Source organism: Onychomys torridus, chromosome 3, assembly GCF_903995425.1.
Source record: "Onychomys torridus chromosome 3, mOncTor1.1, whole genome shotgun sequence".
In the NCBI taxonomy this organism is placed as follows: Eukaryota; Metazoa; Chordata; class Mammalia; order Rodentia; family Cricetidae; genus Onychomys; species Onychomys torridus.
In genome coordinates this window covers 152,693,339-152,712,059 of record NC_050445.1, presented here as the reverse complement: position 1 = coordinate 152,712,059, position 18,721 = coordinate 152,693,339, and the positions used below count along the sequence as shown (strand labels likewise).

The window sequence follows — 18,721 nt, the reverse complement described above, 5'->3', positions numbered from 1 at the left end:
TACAGCTAACTTAAATAAAAACAAATGGCATGATTATTTTGCCTCTTCCTCTGTCTGCTGATTATTATTTCTTGAATTTCACAGAATTGCATTCTTCAAAGCATTAAGAAAGAGAACCTGGAAAAAATGAAGGAGAGGATATTTACCTGGGATCCTCGTGGTCCTCTTTTGTGGTCCCATTCTGCATGACCCATAAGCTGTGAAGACAAGAAGGTAATTGTGGTAAATTTTGTGTCACCAATATTTTTATTCTTGATTTGAAAGAATAATTAAGCTGCTAAAATCTGTGTTCTAATAGGAATAGTATTAAGTAAACACCATGAGTAAATTGACATGAAGGAATAAATTGTCTTGATAGCTAGCATTTCAAACTATACTGGTAACAAAGGTATCTGAATATCTCTGGTAGGAAGAATCTGCTATGTATGGCTCTACTATTCTTTTCCAGGGAAATTCTAGACATGTATCAAATTGTGAAAGCTTCACTTTCATGTCAGTAAGCCAGGGAAATAAACACCGTAAGTCACAGAACAGGGCTGTGTGATACGCTATCAGAAAGTAAGCAGAAGGCCGATTTTATTCTTAGTAATTTTCAACTATACATACATACATATATATATATATATGCAAATCTGTTGTCCTTAAAAATGTATACCCTTCTTAGGCTGGAGAGATGGCTTATTGGTTGAGAGCACTTGCTGCTTTTAAGAACACAGGTTCAGTTCCAGCACCCCTGTGGTAGCTCACAATCAAGTGTCCTAAGCTCTAGTTCCAGGGAATCTGATATGCATCCAAGGGCACCAGGCATATATGTGGTACACAGACATACATACAGAAAAAATAATCCTACACATGAAACGGAAATAAAAATAAGTCTTAAAAAGGAATACCTTTTGAACTAAGTAAATCAAAATATGAAACTCCAGTAACAGTGATATGTTAAAATCTGTCATCCAACAGAAGACAAGTCAGTCAGTAGTTGTAATAAAAGAAAACAGAGTGCAATTAAAATTCTATTTTAAAATCTTTGATAAGAATTGAATAAGAAATCCTTGTGATATGATAATCCAAAAATAAACCAAGGTAATTTATGCTACTCATTTTACAAGACATAGTCGGCCATTGCACTCAGCAGAGTCATTATAATGATTTAATTATAGTTTGGCTAGCACATGATTTGGGCAAAATTATCCAACTAACCATTATGCAAAATTAAATGTTCACACAGTTCATATTTCTTCAATGTTTTAATTTTTAAATTTTTGATTTATGGGCATTGCCTTTTCTGGTAAATGCTCATTAATTCTAATTTAAAGTTTCTGATGAGGTTCACAAATACTAATCAATCAATCAAATAATTAGTATGGTTTATAAATATTTAAATTAGAGCCATTTAATTACTTATTCTCTAGAATTATCCAAAGCAATTCTTGACACATTTCAATTGTCAGCCTCTTTGTGGCCTTGGGATTGCCTTGTACTAATAGCAGGAAGGTGAGGAGCTATGCACAGAAAGTTCAGTGACATGATGAAGTGAGCTCTGGATGGTGCTGAAATGATTTAGTAAAGTGTTTGGGAAAGACTACTTTACAGGAGGCTGACTCATATGAGTATCACCTGCCATACTTGATTTCAAGCCAGCAAGACTAGAATAACAAAGTCTGCTTTACATGACAGTTGCAGTAAACACAGGTAAACTAATTTTCTAAGTGAAAATTATAACCTATATTCCATGGATTAAAGAGAGAATATTGCTTGAGACATCAGGTCAAGAAGGCAATGTTTTTCTCAAACCAGAAAGAAAATCATGAAATTTCTCCTCTCTCCTGTCACTAATATCTTACATATGTTGAAGACTTAAGCCCAAGAATAATGTTATTTTGAATGTATACTGATTTGAGTCACCATGTATTACAAAAAGAAGATCAACGCAATACTTTGTAAATCAGAGCTTATAAAAACACTGCAAAAAAGTCACTGTCTCAATTTGGCCTTTTCTTAAAAATAAATAAATAAATAAATAAATAAATAAATAAATAAATAAATAAATAAAGCAGTATAATTTTCCAAGTATGTTATCTATTAGAGGCAGCAAATTCTCAGCATCATATGATAAACTAATGAGAGAAAGTTACTGTAAATGAATTCTATTTTATTCTGTTTTGAATATGTATATGACTTGTTATATTTAAAAGGTATGAGCTGACCAAGAATGTGATTCGTTTGTTTAAAGATTTATTTATTTTTATTTTATGTGTGTCCCTGCATTAGCTATGCATGCCATGTGCATGCAAGGGCTTGCACAGGGTGTCAGGTCCCCTGGAACATTAGTTACAGATGGTTGTCAGCTTCCTGTGTGTGCAGGGGGCCATATCTAGGTCCTCTACAAGAACACTGGTTAACTGCTGAGCCATCTCACCAACCTCTGACTGTTGTGGATATCGCTCTGTACAAATAAAATGCTGATTGGCCAATGGCCAGACAGTAAGTATAGGCGGGACAAGAAAAAAGAGGATTCTGGGAAATAGAGGCTGGGGAGAGACACCGCCAGCCGCCGCCATAAAAAACATGTAAAGACACCGGTAAGCCACAAGCCATATGACAAAGTATAGATAAGCAAAAATGGGTTAATTTAAGATAAAAAAAAAAGTAGATAACAAAAAGCCTGCCACAGCCATACAGTTTGTAAACAATGTAAGTTTTTGTGTGCTTTCTTGGTTGGGTCTGAGCAACTGTGGGACTGGCGGGTAAAAGAGATTTGTCCTGACTGGGCCAAACAAAAAAACTCTAACTACATTTGACTGTTATATAAATAGGCGATTGCTACTATTTTCAATGTCATCAAAAGTTACATGTGGCATTCTATAGCATATGCAAAATATAAATGAAAAGCAATTAACTATGAACATGATAAATGAGATACAGGAAAGTTCTCGAAATAAGAAGGGCATCAAAGAAAATTAACTGGGCATTCCCCCTTATGGTTTTAAAGCTTTAACCCTTAAATTATATTTTTAATAAAATAATTTGAGCTCAAATTACCATTTATTATTTCAGTGTTGAGTTCATGGGGTTTTATTACAGTATTTTTTTCTTTGATGGGTTTTAATGCAGAAGCAGTAGCAAATACTCCTGGAAAAACATAACCACAGGGCGAAACATTTTAGGAAGTGCTTAGATGTTCTGCAGCCCATTTTCTAGACTAGTGATTGTGAGAAAATATTGCTAAAACAAATATTAAGGAAGACAGCATGCATACGAAATCCCATGGGTTTCAGAGTGAAGTATAAACTATGGTTATTCTATCAACAAGAAAGTCAGATAGTCTTTTGATCTATCTGATAGATTTAGTGTCACCTCACAGATGATCAAAGCAGTCAGGGGATTAGTTTAAAAAAAAACATTTATGGGCCAAGGACAACAAGGAACAGAAGTAAAAACTGGACATTTTTCTTCTTTCAATCTGTCCCATATGGACTTAACCTTTGAGATCAATGAAAAGCAGCAGGGTACCTAAGCAACTCTGGAAAACTATCCGAAAGTATTAACTGCTTTTGAGATAGTCCTTTGAAAGAGGAATGCTTGCAATTTTATGATATGTTAAATATAAGAGAAAGAGATGAGACCTGGAAAATACATAAGCTCTGGGGATGCAGACATGTTCTAGTTAAGAGTACATAGCTACTTAACTCAGAAGGAGAAAACTGTCTCTCTGTCACCATCTATTAAAAAGTTTCTCCTGGCTATTGCCTGTGATTTCTCCTTGGAGGAGTGACATTTTGATAAGTATCTTACCAAAGGTTGGATGACATAGGTCATCAAGGTTAAGCCTACACATGGCAGGTAAAGAATTTCTCCATGGAATGAAGAATTTCTGAGGAGGAGATGGGGGAGTCCCTTGTGTCTTTTTTCAGTTTTCCTGAACCATGATGAGCACAATAAAGATACTTAAAATTATTCCTGGTGGACAAGCTACATGTTCTTCAAGAGAGATGAGTCCGTCACATGAAGCATTTGGAACATCCTGACCCTTTGACACTGAGTCATTTTCATCATTACAGAATAAATTCCTCCTCTCCATCTTATTTTCGACAATAAATTTCTGCATCACAGCCTTCAGCTAGCAGTATGTTGCACAACGCTGCCTTCCAAGGAAAACAAAACCACTGCCAAGCACAGAATTCAAGAAGTTCACAGGAGTAGCAAAGAAGGCAACAGGGAAACAGGAAGGTTCTATCTGAGCGCAGATATTTTTAAGTGTGCCGTGAGAAATGACAGGAGTTAGCATGATGTATCCTCAGGTAAGATGCTTCAGTTGATGTTGATAGAGTTTCATTCTGCTACATTCTCCTGCTATTTGGTTGTTTACATAAAAATTAATGCCTTTACAGGGACATCGTGGGAGAATTGTTAATGAAAGTCTGAAAGCTGCCAGAAAACTGCAACTCTATGGGAAAGAAGAAATTATTCCTAGTATATATTTAAAAGATATGGAGGAAAAATAATTAGCCAAGCCTCATGGTATAGGCTACTGCCAGCTACTTGGGAGTGCAAATTGAAGGCTTGTTTGGGCTACAAGCAAGCTGAACACCTGCCTGAATGGAGTGGGATCCCTGTCTCCAAAAAAAGGTTTTAAATAGACTGGGCTATAGCTTAGCTGGAAAGCATTTGTCTAGCATGTGCAAGGTCACATGTTCAATCCCCAGCATGGTTTAATGATCAAAGGTGAAGGTAAAGACTCCAGTCACCAGGGTTATGTTTTATAGCACTCTAAAGAAATATGTTTTGCTTTGAGGGGAGGGTTCAGGTTTCACTTCAGGCCAGGCTAACCTAGAACTCTAGCTCAGGCTGGCTTCGATGTCATTGTGATCCTCCAGGCTCACGCTCCTGAGTGCTGGCATTACATTTGTTAGTCACTTTGACTGGCCTTAAGGAAACTATTCCTTTCAGATGGTGAAAATTACTAACACATTAAAAAAAATACAAAGGAGATATACATAGGAGGAAGTCAGAGCTGCCAGAGGGCCCACTTTTTACCCTTGTTAACTTTTTTATTAATTAAACAAATTATTATTATATGCCTATGATGCATAAGGCACTGATGTAGACACAGCTAATACCACAGTGTGAAAAGCAAAATGTAATTTTTCTTCCATGGCACTTATAATCTAGCAAAGGAGGATGTAAGACATTCATAGAAGCAGACAGCCCACAGGGCCCTGATGCAGATAAAGAGGCTTACAGTATTCTAAGAGGATGGTGGTGCTGGAACAGTGGGTAACAACTGGAGCTGGGCACAGAGCTACATTCCTGTAAGGAAGCCAGAAAAGCCCCTTTGAAAGATGGTCTTTCCCAGAGACCTAGAGAAAGTGAGACAGGCATACTCATAGACCTGGAGGAAAACCACATCAGACAGGGTGCAGCGGGTACATAGTCCCTGAGGCAGGAGCAAGAAGTGGTGTCTGAGGAACAAGAGTGGGTCCCTCGGCTGCCACTTAGGAGGAGTAAGATTTGTGTAGTGATAGGTCTACATTTGATAACTTACTTCATTCCAACAGAAAAGAAAAAGAAAAAACACTAGAGAGCATTCTCTATAGAAAACTGAGGCACTGGGAATTCTCCTTGCTCTATAAAGAGGCACCTTCTATTAGTTACCATTTATAGCATTTTTTTTTTTGCCTTGTTACATGTGCTCCAATAATTATAAAATGTTGCAGGGTATAGAGTACTTGCTTAGCACATGTAAGGCTTTAAGGGGGATCCTCAGCCTGGCAGGGAGTGAGGGGAAGGAGAGACTCATAAAAAGGTAAGTGATTGGGGTTGGGGATTTAGCTCAGTGGTAGAGCGCTTGCCTAGCAAACACAAGGCCCTGGGTTCGATCCTCAGCTCAAAAAAAAAAAAAAAAAAAAAAAAAAGTAAGTGCTTGAGTGGGCGTGGCCTTCTGGCTCCATGTTTAGTATGATGGCCATGGAGTTTTCAGTGTGATGAGCAAGTTCAAGTTCAAATTTATTTAGCATTGGCATATTATCCCTCTGGAACATGCTTTTCAATTTCTTTGTGGGTAGGTTTTTCCACTCAAGAATTCTGTATGATAATATGGCCACCTTGCTGGTTGCATGTGCGCAAAGTGTGCCAAAGTAAAGCTGTCTGGGCTGAGGAGATATGCACCTGAGCACCAGACCAGCACAACTCTGTCTGCCCTACTCCTAGATGTTCCTTTCTTTGTCTGCTGATGTCAAGAGTGGGATGTCAATACTACAATGGGCTCCTCTAAACAAGGCATGATAGAAGTTTGCTTTTCATCTGACTAAATCCGATATAGGCTAACATAATCACTGAGTCTCCCATACCATACTTTGTTCCTCAGCCCTCCCTGGTTCTACATTCAAGACCTAAGATTTTGCAAGATATAATACAGATCATGTGGAAAACAATTTACTTCATAATTTAATGGCTAACTAGGAGACATTATCAGCTGCCTTTAGGTGGACCAGATATAACTAGCTGCCTACCTTCATTAGAGTTTCTGCAGTACTCACCCTCCAGCCCCAATCAGCTCCAGGTTATAGGGTTGTTCAGTGATGCTGACTTTACTGAAGGTTTTATAGGGGAGGCAGAGGAGTTACATTATACAGAACACAGCCAAGAGCCCTGAAAATAAGCTCCAGGGAGCACACAGCTCCTCCACACCCAACTGTGCCTGGTGCCTGGTATCCTTTGTGATGGGGCAAAGTAGTGAGTCTTTTTCAACTTACTAGCCTCAGCTTTTCTTGCCTTTAGAATCTTTCCCAAGATCAAACAAAGACCTTTGTGACATCTCAGGATAGAGAGCCTCTCCGATGTTCTCCTTAATTGTCAGAAAAATTAAGAAGAAAAAAAATGACTTGCTTAGAGTTGCCATTTAAAAATGATGATGGTGGTGGTGGTGGTGGTGGTGGTGGTGGTGTGTGTGTGTGTGTGTGTGTAGAAACTGGAGGTTATCTTGGGTGTTGGTCTTTAGTTATCATCCACCATTTTTGTTTTTGAGATGGGTTTACTTATTGGCCTGAAATTCACCACATAGCCTAGGCTGGATATTCACTGAGCTCCAGGGAACCCCGATCATTGATTCCCCAGCACCAAGACTACAAGCATGTGCTACTACACTTGGGATTTTGTTTTTTGGGTGTGTGTGTGTGTGTGTGTGTGTGTGTGTGTGTGTGTGTGTGTGTAGAAACTGGAGGTTATCTTGGGTGTTGGTCTTTAGTTATCATCCACCATTTTTGTTTTTGAGATGGGTTCACTTATTGGCCTGAAATTCACCACATAGCCTAGGTTGGATAATCACTGAGCTCCAGGGAACCCCTATCATTGATTCCCCAGCACCAAGACTACAAGCATGTGCTACTACACTTGGGATTTTGTTTTTTGGTTGTGTGTATGTGTGTGTGTGTGTGTGTGTGTGTGTGTGTGTGTGTTTAATGTAGGTTCTGGGGATTGAACTCAGATCCTTGTGCTTGTGTGGCAACTCCTTTACCAACTGAACTGTTCTTCTTCAAAAAGCATTACAAACCTGAGCATAGCCCACTGGAAGACTGAAATTAGTGGAGACCTATTCTTTCCACAGATTGGCATGAGGCCTTAACTCTATCCACCCTAAACCTCTGATCCTCACTATTAATTATAGCAACCGGGCAGCCAGTAGAAAGTCCCAAGCATGGAGGAAGAAGGCTTCATGCAGCAACTCAGATGAGCTTGAGTTTGAAATCTCATCTGCTCTAGGGCAAGTTACTCTAAGTGTAGTGAAGTTCGTACACTTGAGTTTAGAATATTTTAATAATTCTCTTTTGCCTCCATCTTCACAATAATGACCAACTCACTAACCCTACATGTTGCTACATCTTATAAATATTAGTGAAGTGACATCTGGAATTTGCAAAACATTTATACCATGTGTGCATTAATAATTCTCAAAGCAGGTACTGTTACTGATATATCATCATAACCAACTCAACTATAAGATAGCTCAGAAAAACTTGGCAGTAAGGTGAAAAAAGCTTATGATTCTGCATAAGGAAATTCCACCAGTGATATTTCAGCCCACACTGGTTATTGAAGTCTGGGAAAGTAAGTCTTCAAGGAAGGAGATTTAATTTAAACATTCCACAGAACCTTTCTTTCTGTTTAAAAAAATACCAACAATTTTCTAAAAAAATAAAAATAAAAATAAAAAATAGATTTTCAACAATCTGTTTTGTGGTTTTCTGAGTATTTTTCTTATTATTTAGTCTCTTTCATTACTAAGAGTCATGTGACCCTACTTTGTGAATATAAAAATGAATTCAAATAGGCAGGATGGAAGCAATTACACAGTAATTGAACAGGGACTGAAATTTAGGTCAGCTAGGTGTGAATCGCAGTGTCTTTTCCCTACTGCTTTGCTTTTAGTATAAGCAGAGTCCACACTAAGTCCTGGGTCTTTGGCATGGGGGCATTTTGGTAAGTAGAAAGAAAGACACCCATTGCCCTTTGCAATCTCCATCTTCCTTAAACCTATGGAAAACAAGAAAGTTTTAATTTTTCTAGCGCTGTAAATTATTCATACTTCACACCAGTAGTTGTGCAGTCCTCTCGAAGGACATAGTAAAACATACATTGGTTGCTTAGCTACAAACTGCTCTTTTGACACAGCTCATTAGTGCCAAACATTCATTCCTGAAATCATTCATTCATTTATGCACTCTTCCAGCACATATTAGGTGCACATATTTAGCTCCATGTTCTATGAAAGTGTAATAAGGATGGACTTTCCCAACCTAGAGGCTCCTTGCAAGACCTTCTGAATCATTAATTAGGAGTAAGGAGTGATGAATCATATGAATTCATTGGGGTAACTGGTTCAAATCTCACCTCAGACATGATGACTTATGAGTTACATGATCTCAGTACAAAATATATACTCATCATTTATTTTCAATGATCACATCATATAGTTACCACATTTGAGCTTTCTCAGAAGAGTATAATTCAGATATATGAAGTTACTTCTAAATAAATTTGAATGTGTAAAAAAAAAACCTCATGCCTTGACTAGATCAATATATGATTATGAAATTTGATCAACTTTACAATTAAAACTATTTGTTATGCATCATGAAATAAAGTCACACATAGCACATATGCATAACCATGGGCTCTATACAGCTTTACAAATCAGATTCAGACCTATTTTCTTTGGGCAAATGGAAAATTCTACATTTTAATATAACTTGGTCCCGTGGTGATGGAAGCTGGGGATAGCTTAATAAGAAAGGGATTTGAACTCTAATAAATGTTTGGGAAGATCACCTGGGGCCAAAGCTAAAAATTGGCTCAACAAGCAGAAGTCTAGCTCCAACCTTCTCATGTATCGTTTGCTGGTGGAAAATACAACCAGTTGTCCAGTGCAAACAATAGGTCTAGAAACACAAGCAAACAAAAGGCTGGGTTTAGCTCAGTAGTAGAGCATGCACAAGGTCCTGGGTTCAATCACCTCACTGCCACTCACATACAAAAATACCTGGAAAAACAACAACAACCAAAACAAACCATCTAAGAACCACTCCTCCCGATTCCGTGCAAATCTTCTAGAACAACACATAAGAAAACCTTGTAAGTACTGGAAAGATAAAGCAAAAACAGTTTCTTTAAAAAGAAAACATAAAGGCATTATGGCTTTTAATTTATTAAGTCTGGGGTGGTGGTGGTGCACGCCTTTAATCCCAGCACTCGGGAGGCAGAGGCAGGCAGATCTTTGTGAGTTCAAGGCCAACCTGGTCTACAGAGTGAGATCCAGGAAAGGTGCAAAGCTACACAGAGAAACCCTGTCTCAAAAAACCAAAAAAAAAAAAAAAAATTGTTAAGTACACAGGCTTTTAGTTCAGTTGAAGCCCAAATCACTGATCACCTCTGAGTGTGATTATAAATCTGTACTTTACGGTTTATTACACCATGTCTTGTATTATTTCTGCCAATTTGGATAATTATGTAGCAAACAAAAAAAAAGGGAGGAACTTTATATGTTTCTAAATATTTACCTGCTGTTAGACTGGATCTAGTTCACAGTTTTCAGTTTCTTTATACATTTAGATTCCATTTACATAGTAGCTCATGAAAGGACTTGTTCAAGACTATATTCCACAGAAAATTATTAAAACTCAGTCAAACCTACAGTGGCGACTTCATGAGACTAATCTATAAAAATGATCTCTTCTTAGGAAAAAAGTTAGAAAACATGGGGAACATAATGAAACAATGTCAGTTAGGTCATAAAAAATTAAATTTAAAAAGATATATTTTTCTTGAATTTGGATCACCTCTTTCTTCATAAAAGATTTTGATATGTTGAATTTGGTGTAAACATCATATAATTCTTTTGAATTCAGTAATTAAGATTAATAAGTCAAATATTACATCTGTGGCTATAACCACATGTGTATGTGTATGGTTGTGTGTATGGCTGGTTTTATATATATATATATATATACATACACACACACATATATATTGTGTGTGTATACATGTGTGTATATGTATATAGTGTGTATACCTACACATATACAGTTGTTAATATATAGCTTATAACTATGTAAAATATATAAAACAAGTTCACTTCTAGTTATCTGAGGAAATTCTTTAGGCTACCATGTTAAGAAACACTCTTAAAAATAATTTTAAAAGGAACAGCATGACTTTTAAAATAAAACTGTAAGTCATATGAATTACATCACTGAACTCATTTAAAGCCTAATAAGTGGAGACAGCTGCTGCATTCACCTTTATGTGGCTTTGAAACATGAACCCTGAATGTGACTGTGGGCCCCCATAACAATGGGGTGACTACTTATCTGACTACCTGTATTCCTATTGGAAACTATAAAAGGGAAGTGGTCACATGATGCTCTGGTTAACATATGCTGCAAATGTCCAAGGTCCCATCATCAGAGGATGACAAATTTTTCAAGATTTTGCAAGATAGTCAGGACCTCACAAGCCTGATCAGGTTGAGCAGTGATTCCACTATTATCTCAATTTTTGCAAAATCCACATGCTTAAACAGTTCATTAGAATCACACACATATATGTGTACACACATTCACACCCCTTAGGATAACCCAGTTCATAACTTAGTATGTAAAGAGAATTTTTATCTTTGAAAGGTGGTCAGAGGCAGCTCTGAGAAACTAGGGATATTTATCCAACTCACAAATCACCATCAGGAAATGCTTTTTAAAACTGAGCTCACTGAATTGGTAGATATCTTATTTCCAGTCGCTTTCCACAAACTTCACAATCCCGGCCCTCAGTGTTGTCTGCTGAGCCTTCACAGTGCTACATCACAGGAGAGTAAGATGGGGTCAAATTTCTTGTCCAGTAAGCCCTGGTTTTATCCTCACTAGAGCTGTCAATCTGTAAAGGTTGTTTTTCCTACATTCAGTTTTCTCATTTATAAAATGGAGGCAGGCACCAGCGAGAAGGCTCAGTGGTACAGGTGCTTGCTGCCAAACCAACCAACCTGAGTTCCATCGGCAGAATCCACATGGTGGAAAGAGATGGCATTGCTTTTCTGTTCTTTTTCCTTTTTTTTTCTCCCGAGTGTGTGCGTGCATGTGTGTGTGTGTGTGTGTGTGTGTGTGTGTGTGTGTGTGTGTATGTGTGTGCGCATATATGTGCAAGTGCCTGCCATGCAGGCATATAGGCGTGTTCTCATGTGTACAAGTATACATGCATGTATATGCCTGGGTACATGGAGGCCTAAAGATGATGGGGGAAGTTTCACTTGATTATGCTTCCACTGTATTCACTACAGTAGGATCTCTCACTCAAACCCAGAGCTCACCAATACTGCTAGTTTCTCTAGCCGACTTGCTATGAGGGTCCTGTCTCTGCTTTCCTTGGATTTAATTATAGATGGGCCACCATGCACACCCAGCATTTCTGTAGGTTTTGTGGATCTGAACTCCAGGCCACTTGACTGTGTGACACACACATTAATGGCAAGGCCATCTTCCCAGGCCCCAGTCTAATACTTTAGCACTGCTGCACATTCTCGTTCCTCATTTTTCATTTCTGATAGCATTTCATCAGGGACACTCTCCATAACTGTCTTGCAATCTATCTACCCATCTAACTATCCCCTTATCTAATACCAACAAGCATGGAGCATTTACCCTGAGCCAGGCTTGGTACTGGGAGTAAACAGAAGCTCAGTATAACCTGCACCTTCCCTGCCATTTCTCACACATGACTACATTGCTGCAGTTACTGGATCTTTCAGGGTTTCATGGGTTTCATAATAGAAATCTAGCCAGTGTGTGCTGTGTGCACTGAGATGGGCACAAGTTGAGACACACAACATAGATTCACACAGAGGATAAGTGATTCATTGACGCAACAGAAAACTGAACAGTGGGAGTCAAGCACCACCACATACACACATGACACATATACACACATCGAAACTGAGACAGAGAGGCTGCCACAGAGAAAATGGGTTAATCTGAGAGCTATACTACTGTGTAACTTTCACAGTCATACCTATGAAATTTAAGTCCTAAATTTTATTCTGCTGAGGAGGAATGCCTTGGTGCAGAAAAGCATCTTGAGATATCCATATTTCTATAAAACTATGATAAATAACATGTTTAGTGCTTTAGTTTTAGTCTTTTTGTGGCTCTTAGATGCAAATGAGAGTTTGAGTACAAACAGATATGGTGCTCAAACCAGGAATTGCCTGCCTGCCTTCTTTGGTCTTAGTAATATCGTCTACTCTTCCACACTACAGGTGTCTCAACCCCCAAGAGGGCCTTTATAGATGCTGATATGCATAGTTTAGAAGCTGTTTCCTGGCCTCAATTTCCCAACACATCAGGAAGTCACAGGACACAGTTCTGGCCAATAGATATAAGCAGAAGTCACTACGTGACATTTCCATGGGAACTCTTGACTAGTTGGTGTCTTGCTCTTTCTTTGTTTTCTTCTTGCCTACAAATAATGTGGGATTCTAGGAGGAAGCAGTGACCCCGACCCAAAGTGACCAATCAGCAAATCTAAGAGCTTCCAGTAACCTAAAGTGTCAAAAGGGGGCACTCTCTAAGCAGGGAGATATTGATAGTTGCCCCTGCATCCCCCTCCCCCACAATTTCTCAGGGAACAGCAGCAGTAATGGCAGATAACAAAGAGTGGGGAACACGCCTTGGAAATGAACAACAAGCAGACCCACACACATTAGCTAACCTGCACTAACTCAAAGGAAAGCATAGCACTCTAACTGTGTAACAGATCACACAGGCATAATTTACATTGCGTGTGTGTGTGTGTGTGTGTGTGTGTGTGTGTGTGTGTGTGTGTGTTTGGGTGTGTTTGGGTGTGTATGGGGGGATGTAAGGGGTGGGTGTGTGTGTATGTGGGGGGGAATGGAGGAGGGGTGAGTGGGTATGTATGCCTGTGTGTGTGAGTGCGTGTGTGTGTGTGTGTGTGTGTGTGTGTGTGTGTGTGTGTGTGTTTGGGTGTGTATGTAGGGGGTGGAGGCATGGGGGGTGTATAGGGTGTGTTGATGAGGGGTGAGGGGGGAGTACATGCCATTCATAGAAATTCAAGTCTATGAATTACACTGTGTGGAAGACAAAACATATGTGTGTCTCAGTCTGCTTTAATACCACATATCTGAATCTACAGTTTTTAAAAAATAACACAATCACAACTGTAAAAATGGACACATGTGAATAATGTTACAAACCAGAGAAAACCTGCCTGAAGAACAGATGAAAATGTTTTGAAGTATGTGTTACTAAACCTGGTTTTAAAATTATTTTAGGAAAAAATATTTGGGGAATTTTGAGTTAACCATATTATTTGTAATACAGAATGTGACATGACCTTTAACATCATGATTTTTCAGATAGAAAATGTAAAGTAATATTTTCATACTGCCTTCCACCTTAGAAATAAAATTTACTTATCACAAATCAGCCTGTCTAATATAGGTTACAGAGAAATGATAAAATTGAGAGTTTTATTAAAAAAAATACTTTACAGCTTTATTGGAAAAGGAAGAGTTTCAGAGAATATCATGGAAATAAGAACTTCTAGATGGATCTTGATGATTGAGAATTTACCTTCAAATCTGACTATTGGAACAATATGTCTCCTTTTTTCAAAGATAAATGTTAAATAGCCCTGAGAAAGAAAAGCACAATAAATATGAAATATTAATAAACCATAAATGTAGCAAAGGATTTGTATTAAGAATAGTTGTAAAAACACAGAACCTTAACACTTCAACAACAGAAAGCACTTCAGATAGAAAACAGGTAAACAATGAAAGTGACATTTCTGCAAAGATGACCAAAACCTAACAAGCACATGGAGATGTCCTCAGCCTGGAGCTATTTGGGAAGGGCAAGTCAAAGCCACAGTGAAACACCACTTCACATCCTCATAGAGGATGGTTAATTTTTTAATAAGCACACAGAAAATTAAGTGTTGGTTAGGATGTGGAAGAACAAGTACTCCCATTGTTTGCTACTGGTAATGCAGTCCAGCCACTTTGGGAAAGCATTTGAGAGCTTCTCAAAATGCACAAAATAGAGTTTCCATATGATGCAGCAATGTCATCCATAAGCATATTCCCAAGACAGATGATAATTTATCCACAAAAACTTGAACAATAATATCCAGGGCAAACATTATTAGAAGAACCCAAGTATAGAAATAACTCTAAGTCCATCAACTAATCAATGAATGAACAAACAATAGTACATACACACATTGAATATAATTTGAGGACTAAAATGAGTGAAGTAATGACACACACTAGCAACAACATGGATAAACATCCAAAGCTTTATGCTAGATGAAAGATATCAATCAGAAAAACTGCCAATGACTCCTGTTTTAGGAAAAGTCCAGAATAAGCAAATCTGTAAGGTCAGTCAGTGAGCAGTGGACTTGAGGTGGGAGCAGGTGACAATGAGGTGTGAAAGCTAGAGCACACAGGGTTTTACTTGGATTGATGAAAAATTGCTGGATTCAGTGATGATGTCTTTAGCTCCGTGAAAATGCCAAAAGTTATTGTATTGCATGCTTTAGATGGGAATTTTGGGGGATGTGTTATTTCAGCATTATTTCTATATACAAACAAATCTGATACTAAAAATCTCTTCAAGGACAAACATTAAATCTATCCTAACTTATTTGAATAGTGCTATTGAAATGTTGGGGGAATAGAGAATTATAATTAAATTTTAAAAAGATTTATTTTTAATTATTTGTGTGCTTGTGTCTGCATGTAGGTATGTTCTAAAGAAGTCAGATACCTTTAGAGGCCAGAAGGTAGCTTTGGATGCCTTGAAACTACAGTTGCAAGTTGTTGTGAGCCATGTTCTAGGACCAAAGTCATAACCTCTATAAGAGCAGTATCATTAAGTCAACTCTCCAGTCATAATTAGCTTCTTTGTATGTAAGATGTTAAGATACTTTAGCTGTATTAATGAGCATAGATTGGCTTGTCTTATTTATTTTTATACTGGTAGTACGTGTATGTGTGTGTGTGTGTGTGTGTGTGTGTGTGTGTGTGTAAGCATTATGAGCATGGATATGCCATGGCATTCATGTTGAGGTTAAAGAAAAGCTAAAGTAGTCTGTTCTCTGCTTCTACCATGTGGATCCTAGGGATCAAACTCAGGCCATTAGTTAGTCTTGGGGGCAAGCATGACTGCCCACTGAACAATCTCACCATCCCCAGACATCTTATTTCTAATAGAAGTAAGATATCTGTGTGCAGGGATCTGTATTTTTCTCACTAGCTTCTCTGGAAGGCTTTAGGAATTTTTTCCACTTATATTTGTTCTGCCTGCCAAGTCAAAGGGTTATGTTAAGTACTCACATTGCTTTTATTTTTGAGTTGGCTGGAGGAATTCTCCACAAAGAGATGCAATATCAACCCTTTTATGGGTTTGTTATCTTAAACTGTGGTCTGCACGGTAGCTTTTATTTTCCTTTTCCCTATAAGCAAAGCCTCTCTCCAAACATTTCAGTGTTAAGTTCAGCTTTAATATGTACAGTTAAAACTTATTTTAATAACCTCCTATCCATTCTTCAAATAATGTTTTGACCAATATCTGACCTTTCATAAATGTCTTAGAGTTTCTATTATGTGATAGCCACCATGATCAACTTGTGTAGGAAAGAGATTTTTGAGCAGATCTCAGACCACACTCCATCACTGAGGGGAGTCAAGGTGGAAAGTCAAGGCAGGAACTGAAGCTAAACCATAGAACACTGCTCACTGGCTTGCTCCATATGGTTTGCTCAGTCTGCCTTCTTATACAACCTGGGATCACCCGCCCAGTGGTGCCATGTGGTGGGTATTGTGTTCCCTGAAATATTGTGTGTTCCCAGAAATAAACATATCTGGGGTCAGAGAACAGACAGCCACTAGAACAAAACCAAAAATGGTGGCTAGAAAATGGGAAGAGTAAGCCATCGCAGAAGTTGGGCAGTGGTGGTACACGCCTTTAATCCCAGCACTTGGGAGGCAGAGCTAGCCAGATCTCTGGGTTTAAGGCCACTTTAGAAACAGCTAAGCATGGTGACCCATGCCTCTAATCCCAGAAACCCAACCTTTAATCCCAGAGAGTGGGGGCAGAAAGAGAAAGGTATATAAGGTGTGAGGACCAGGAACTAAAGAAGTAAAACATGTAGTTAGCTAAGCATTTGGTTGGTTAAGCGTTCAGGCTTTGGAGCAACACAGTTCAGCTGAGATTCATGTGGAGGAGGACTCAGAAGCTTCCAGCTTGAGGAAAAAGGATCACCTGAGGAACTAGCAAGGTGAGATAGCTGTGGCTTGTCCTGCTTCTCTGATCTTCCAGCATTCACCCCAATAACCTGCCTCAGGTTTGATTTCATTAATAAGAACTTTTAAGATTCCTGCTACAATTCATTAATAAGAACTTTTAAGATTCCTGCTACAGTGCCACTGCCCTACTATATCAATTAGCAATTAAAAATTCCCTACAGACTTGACTACAGGCCAATTAGATGGAGTTATTTTTCTAAGTTAAGATTTCCATTTCCCAGATGTCTAATTTTGTATCAAACTGACAAAAAAATGAAAATGTTTGCTAACAATAATTGTATAAAGCTATAGTGACTTTGATTTAATGTCACTTCTGGGAATCAAACTCAGGTTCTCATGCTTGCATGGCAAACACACTATTGACTGATCCTTTAATGCATATTTTTTAATGCCCAACAGTCCAATTAAGAAATGGGCTATAGAACTAAACAGAGAATTCTCCACAGAGGAAGTTCAAATGGCTGAAAGACATTTAAGGAATTGCTCAACATCCCTAATTATCTGGGAAATGCAAATCCAAAGGATTCTGAAATACCACTTTACACCTGTCAGAGTGGCTAAGATCAAAAACACAGAAGACAGCTTATGTTGGAGAGGATGTGGAACAAGGGGAACTCTCCTCCACTGCTGGTGGGAATGCAAGCTTGTACAGCCACTTTGGAAATCAATATGGCGCTTCCTTAGAAAATTGGGAATCCATCTCCCCCAAGACCCAGCTGTAGCACTCTTGGACATATACCCAAGGAATGCTCAATTATACCACAAGGGCATTGGCTCAGCTATGTTGATATCAGCATTGTTTGTAATAGCCAGAACCTGGAAACAACCTAGATGCCCTTCAACTGAAGAATGGATAAAGAAAATATGGTACATATACACAATGGAGTACTACTCAGCAGAGAAAAACAATGACATCATGAGGTTTGCAGGCAAATGGATGGATCTAGAAAAAAAACATCCTGAGTGAGGTAACTCAGACTCAGAAGGACAAACATGGTATGTACTCACTCATAGGAGGATTTTTTAAAATCTTCAATTCCATTGAGCAGTATCATTGCCATCTCTCCATCAGTGATGGAGCTACACCATACAGAGTTCTTTACTAGGTAGCACACTGAAGGTCTTAGAGACAGATTGATACAGCAAGATCTGCTTTTTAAGTGCTAACACTCACTCTTTGCTTTCTCTTGTTCCATTCGAGAATGAATAGGTGCTGGTAAATCACAGATGTGAGGACACTGAGTTCTTCACTGAATGATAGGGTAATGATGATGGCTGACCTAAACATAAGACTTTTATGACTAAATTGAGTTTTAAGGTATGCACAGCATATGACCATGGGTAAGGACAAATTTTGGGTCAAGCAGTCAAGATACACAGAACATCTACATGATTTTAAAACTTCAGGGTGCATTTAAGGCAAGAAAGAAATGCAAGACACTTTAAAGTAGTGATGACATCTACAGGTTTTGTGAATTAGAAAGATGGTTTGTATGACAATAGTTCTTGTAGAAAGAACACTGATGGCAAAAATGACTTAGAAGATACTTGCTAAACACTGAATTTTAAAAAGCTCATTCTTTTTCTCTTCTAATCTCCACAAAGGAATACTTTTCATCCTTTCATAACCAAATGATGTAAGGTATCAAACATTCATGATCATGACCAAGTTCTCATTTCTGCAGGGGCTTCAGCACTGAGTCAACAGGTGTAATTTAGGAGGCAGTATTCATGCTTCAGAGGGTGGGGGGGAATCTTTCCCCATCTCCCTTAAAGAGGTCATTTAAGTTTCAAATACAGCTTGGATCTTGGGATAAGAAACATGCATCTGAAGGTCTAGAGTGG

General features: G+C 38.4%; 1 protein-coding gene across 2 annotated transcripts in view; it reads right to left on the bottom strand.

The window, feature by feature from the left end:
* The window catches only part of Pde3a (phosphodiesterase 3A), a 279,812-nt gene that overhangs the window by 114,179 nt on the left and 146,912 nt on the right, over positions 1 to 18,721 (bottom strand). For both annotated transcript variants that reach the window (XM_036180232.1, XM_036180233.1), the window contains exon 2: positions 147 to 197. In XM_036180232.1, coding sequence (XP_036036125.1) covers positions 147 to 197 — 51 coding nt within the window. The remainder of the gene's footprint in view (positions 1 to 146; positions 198 to 18,721) is intronic.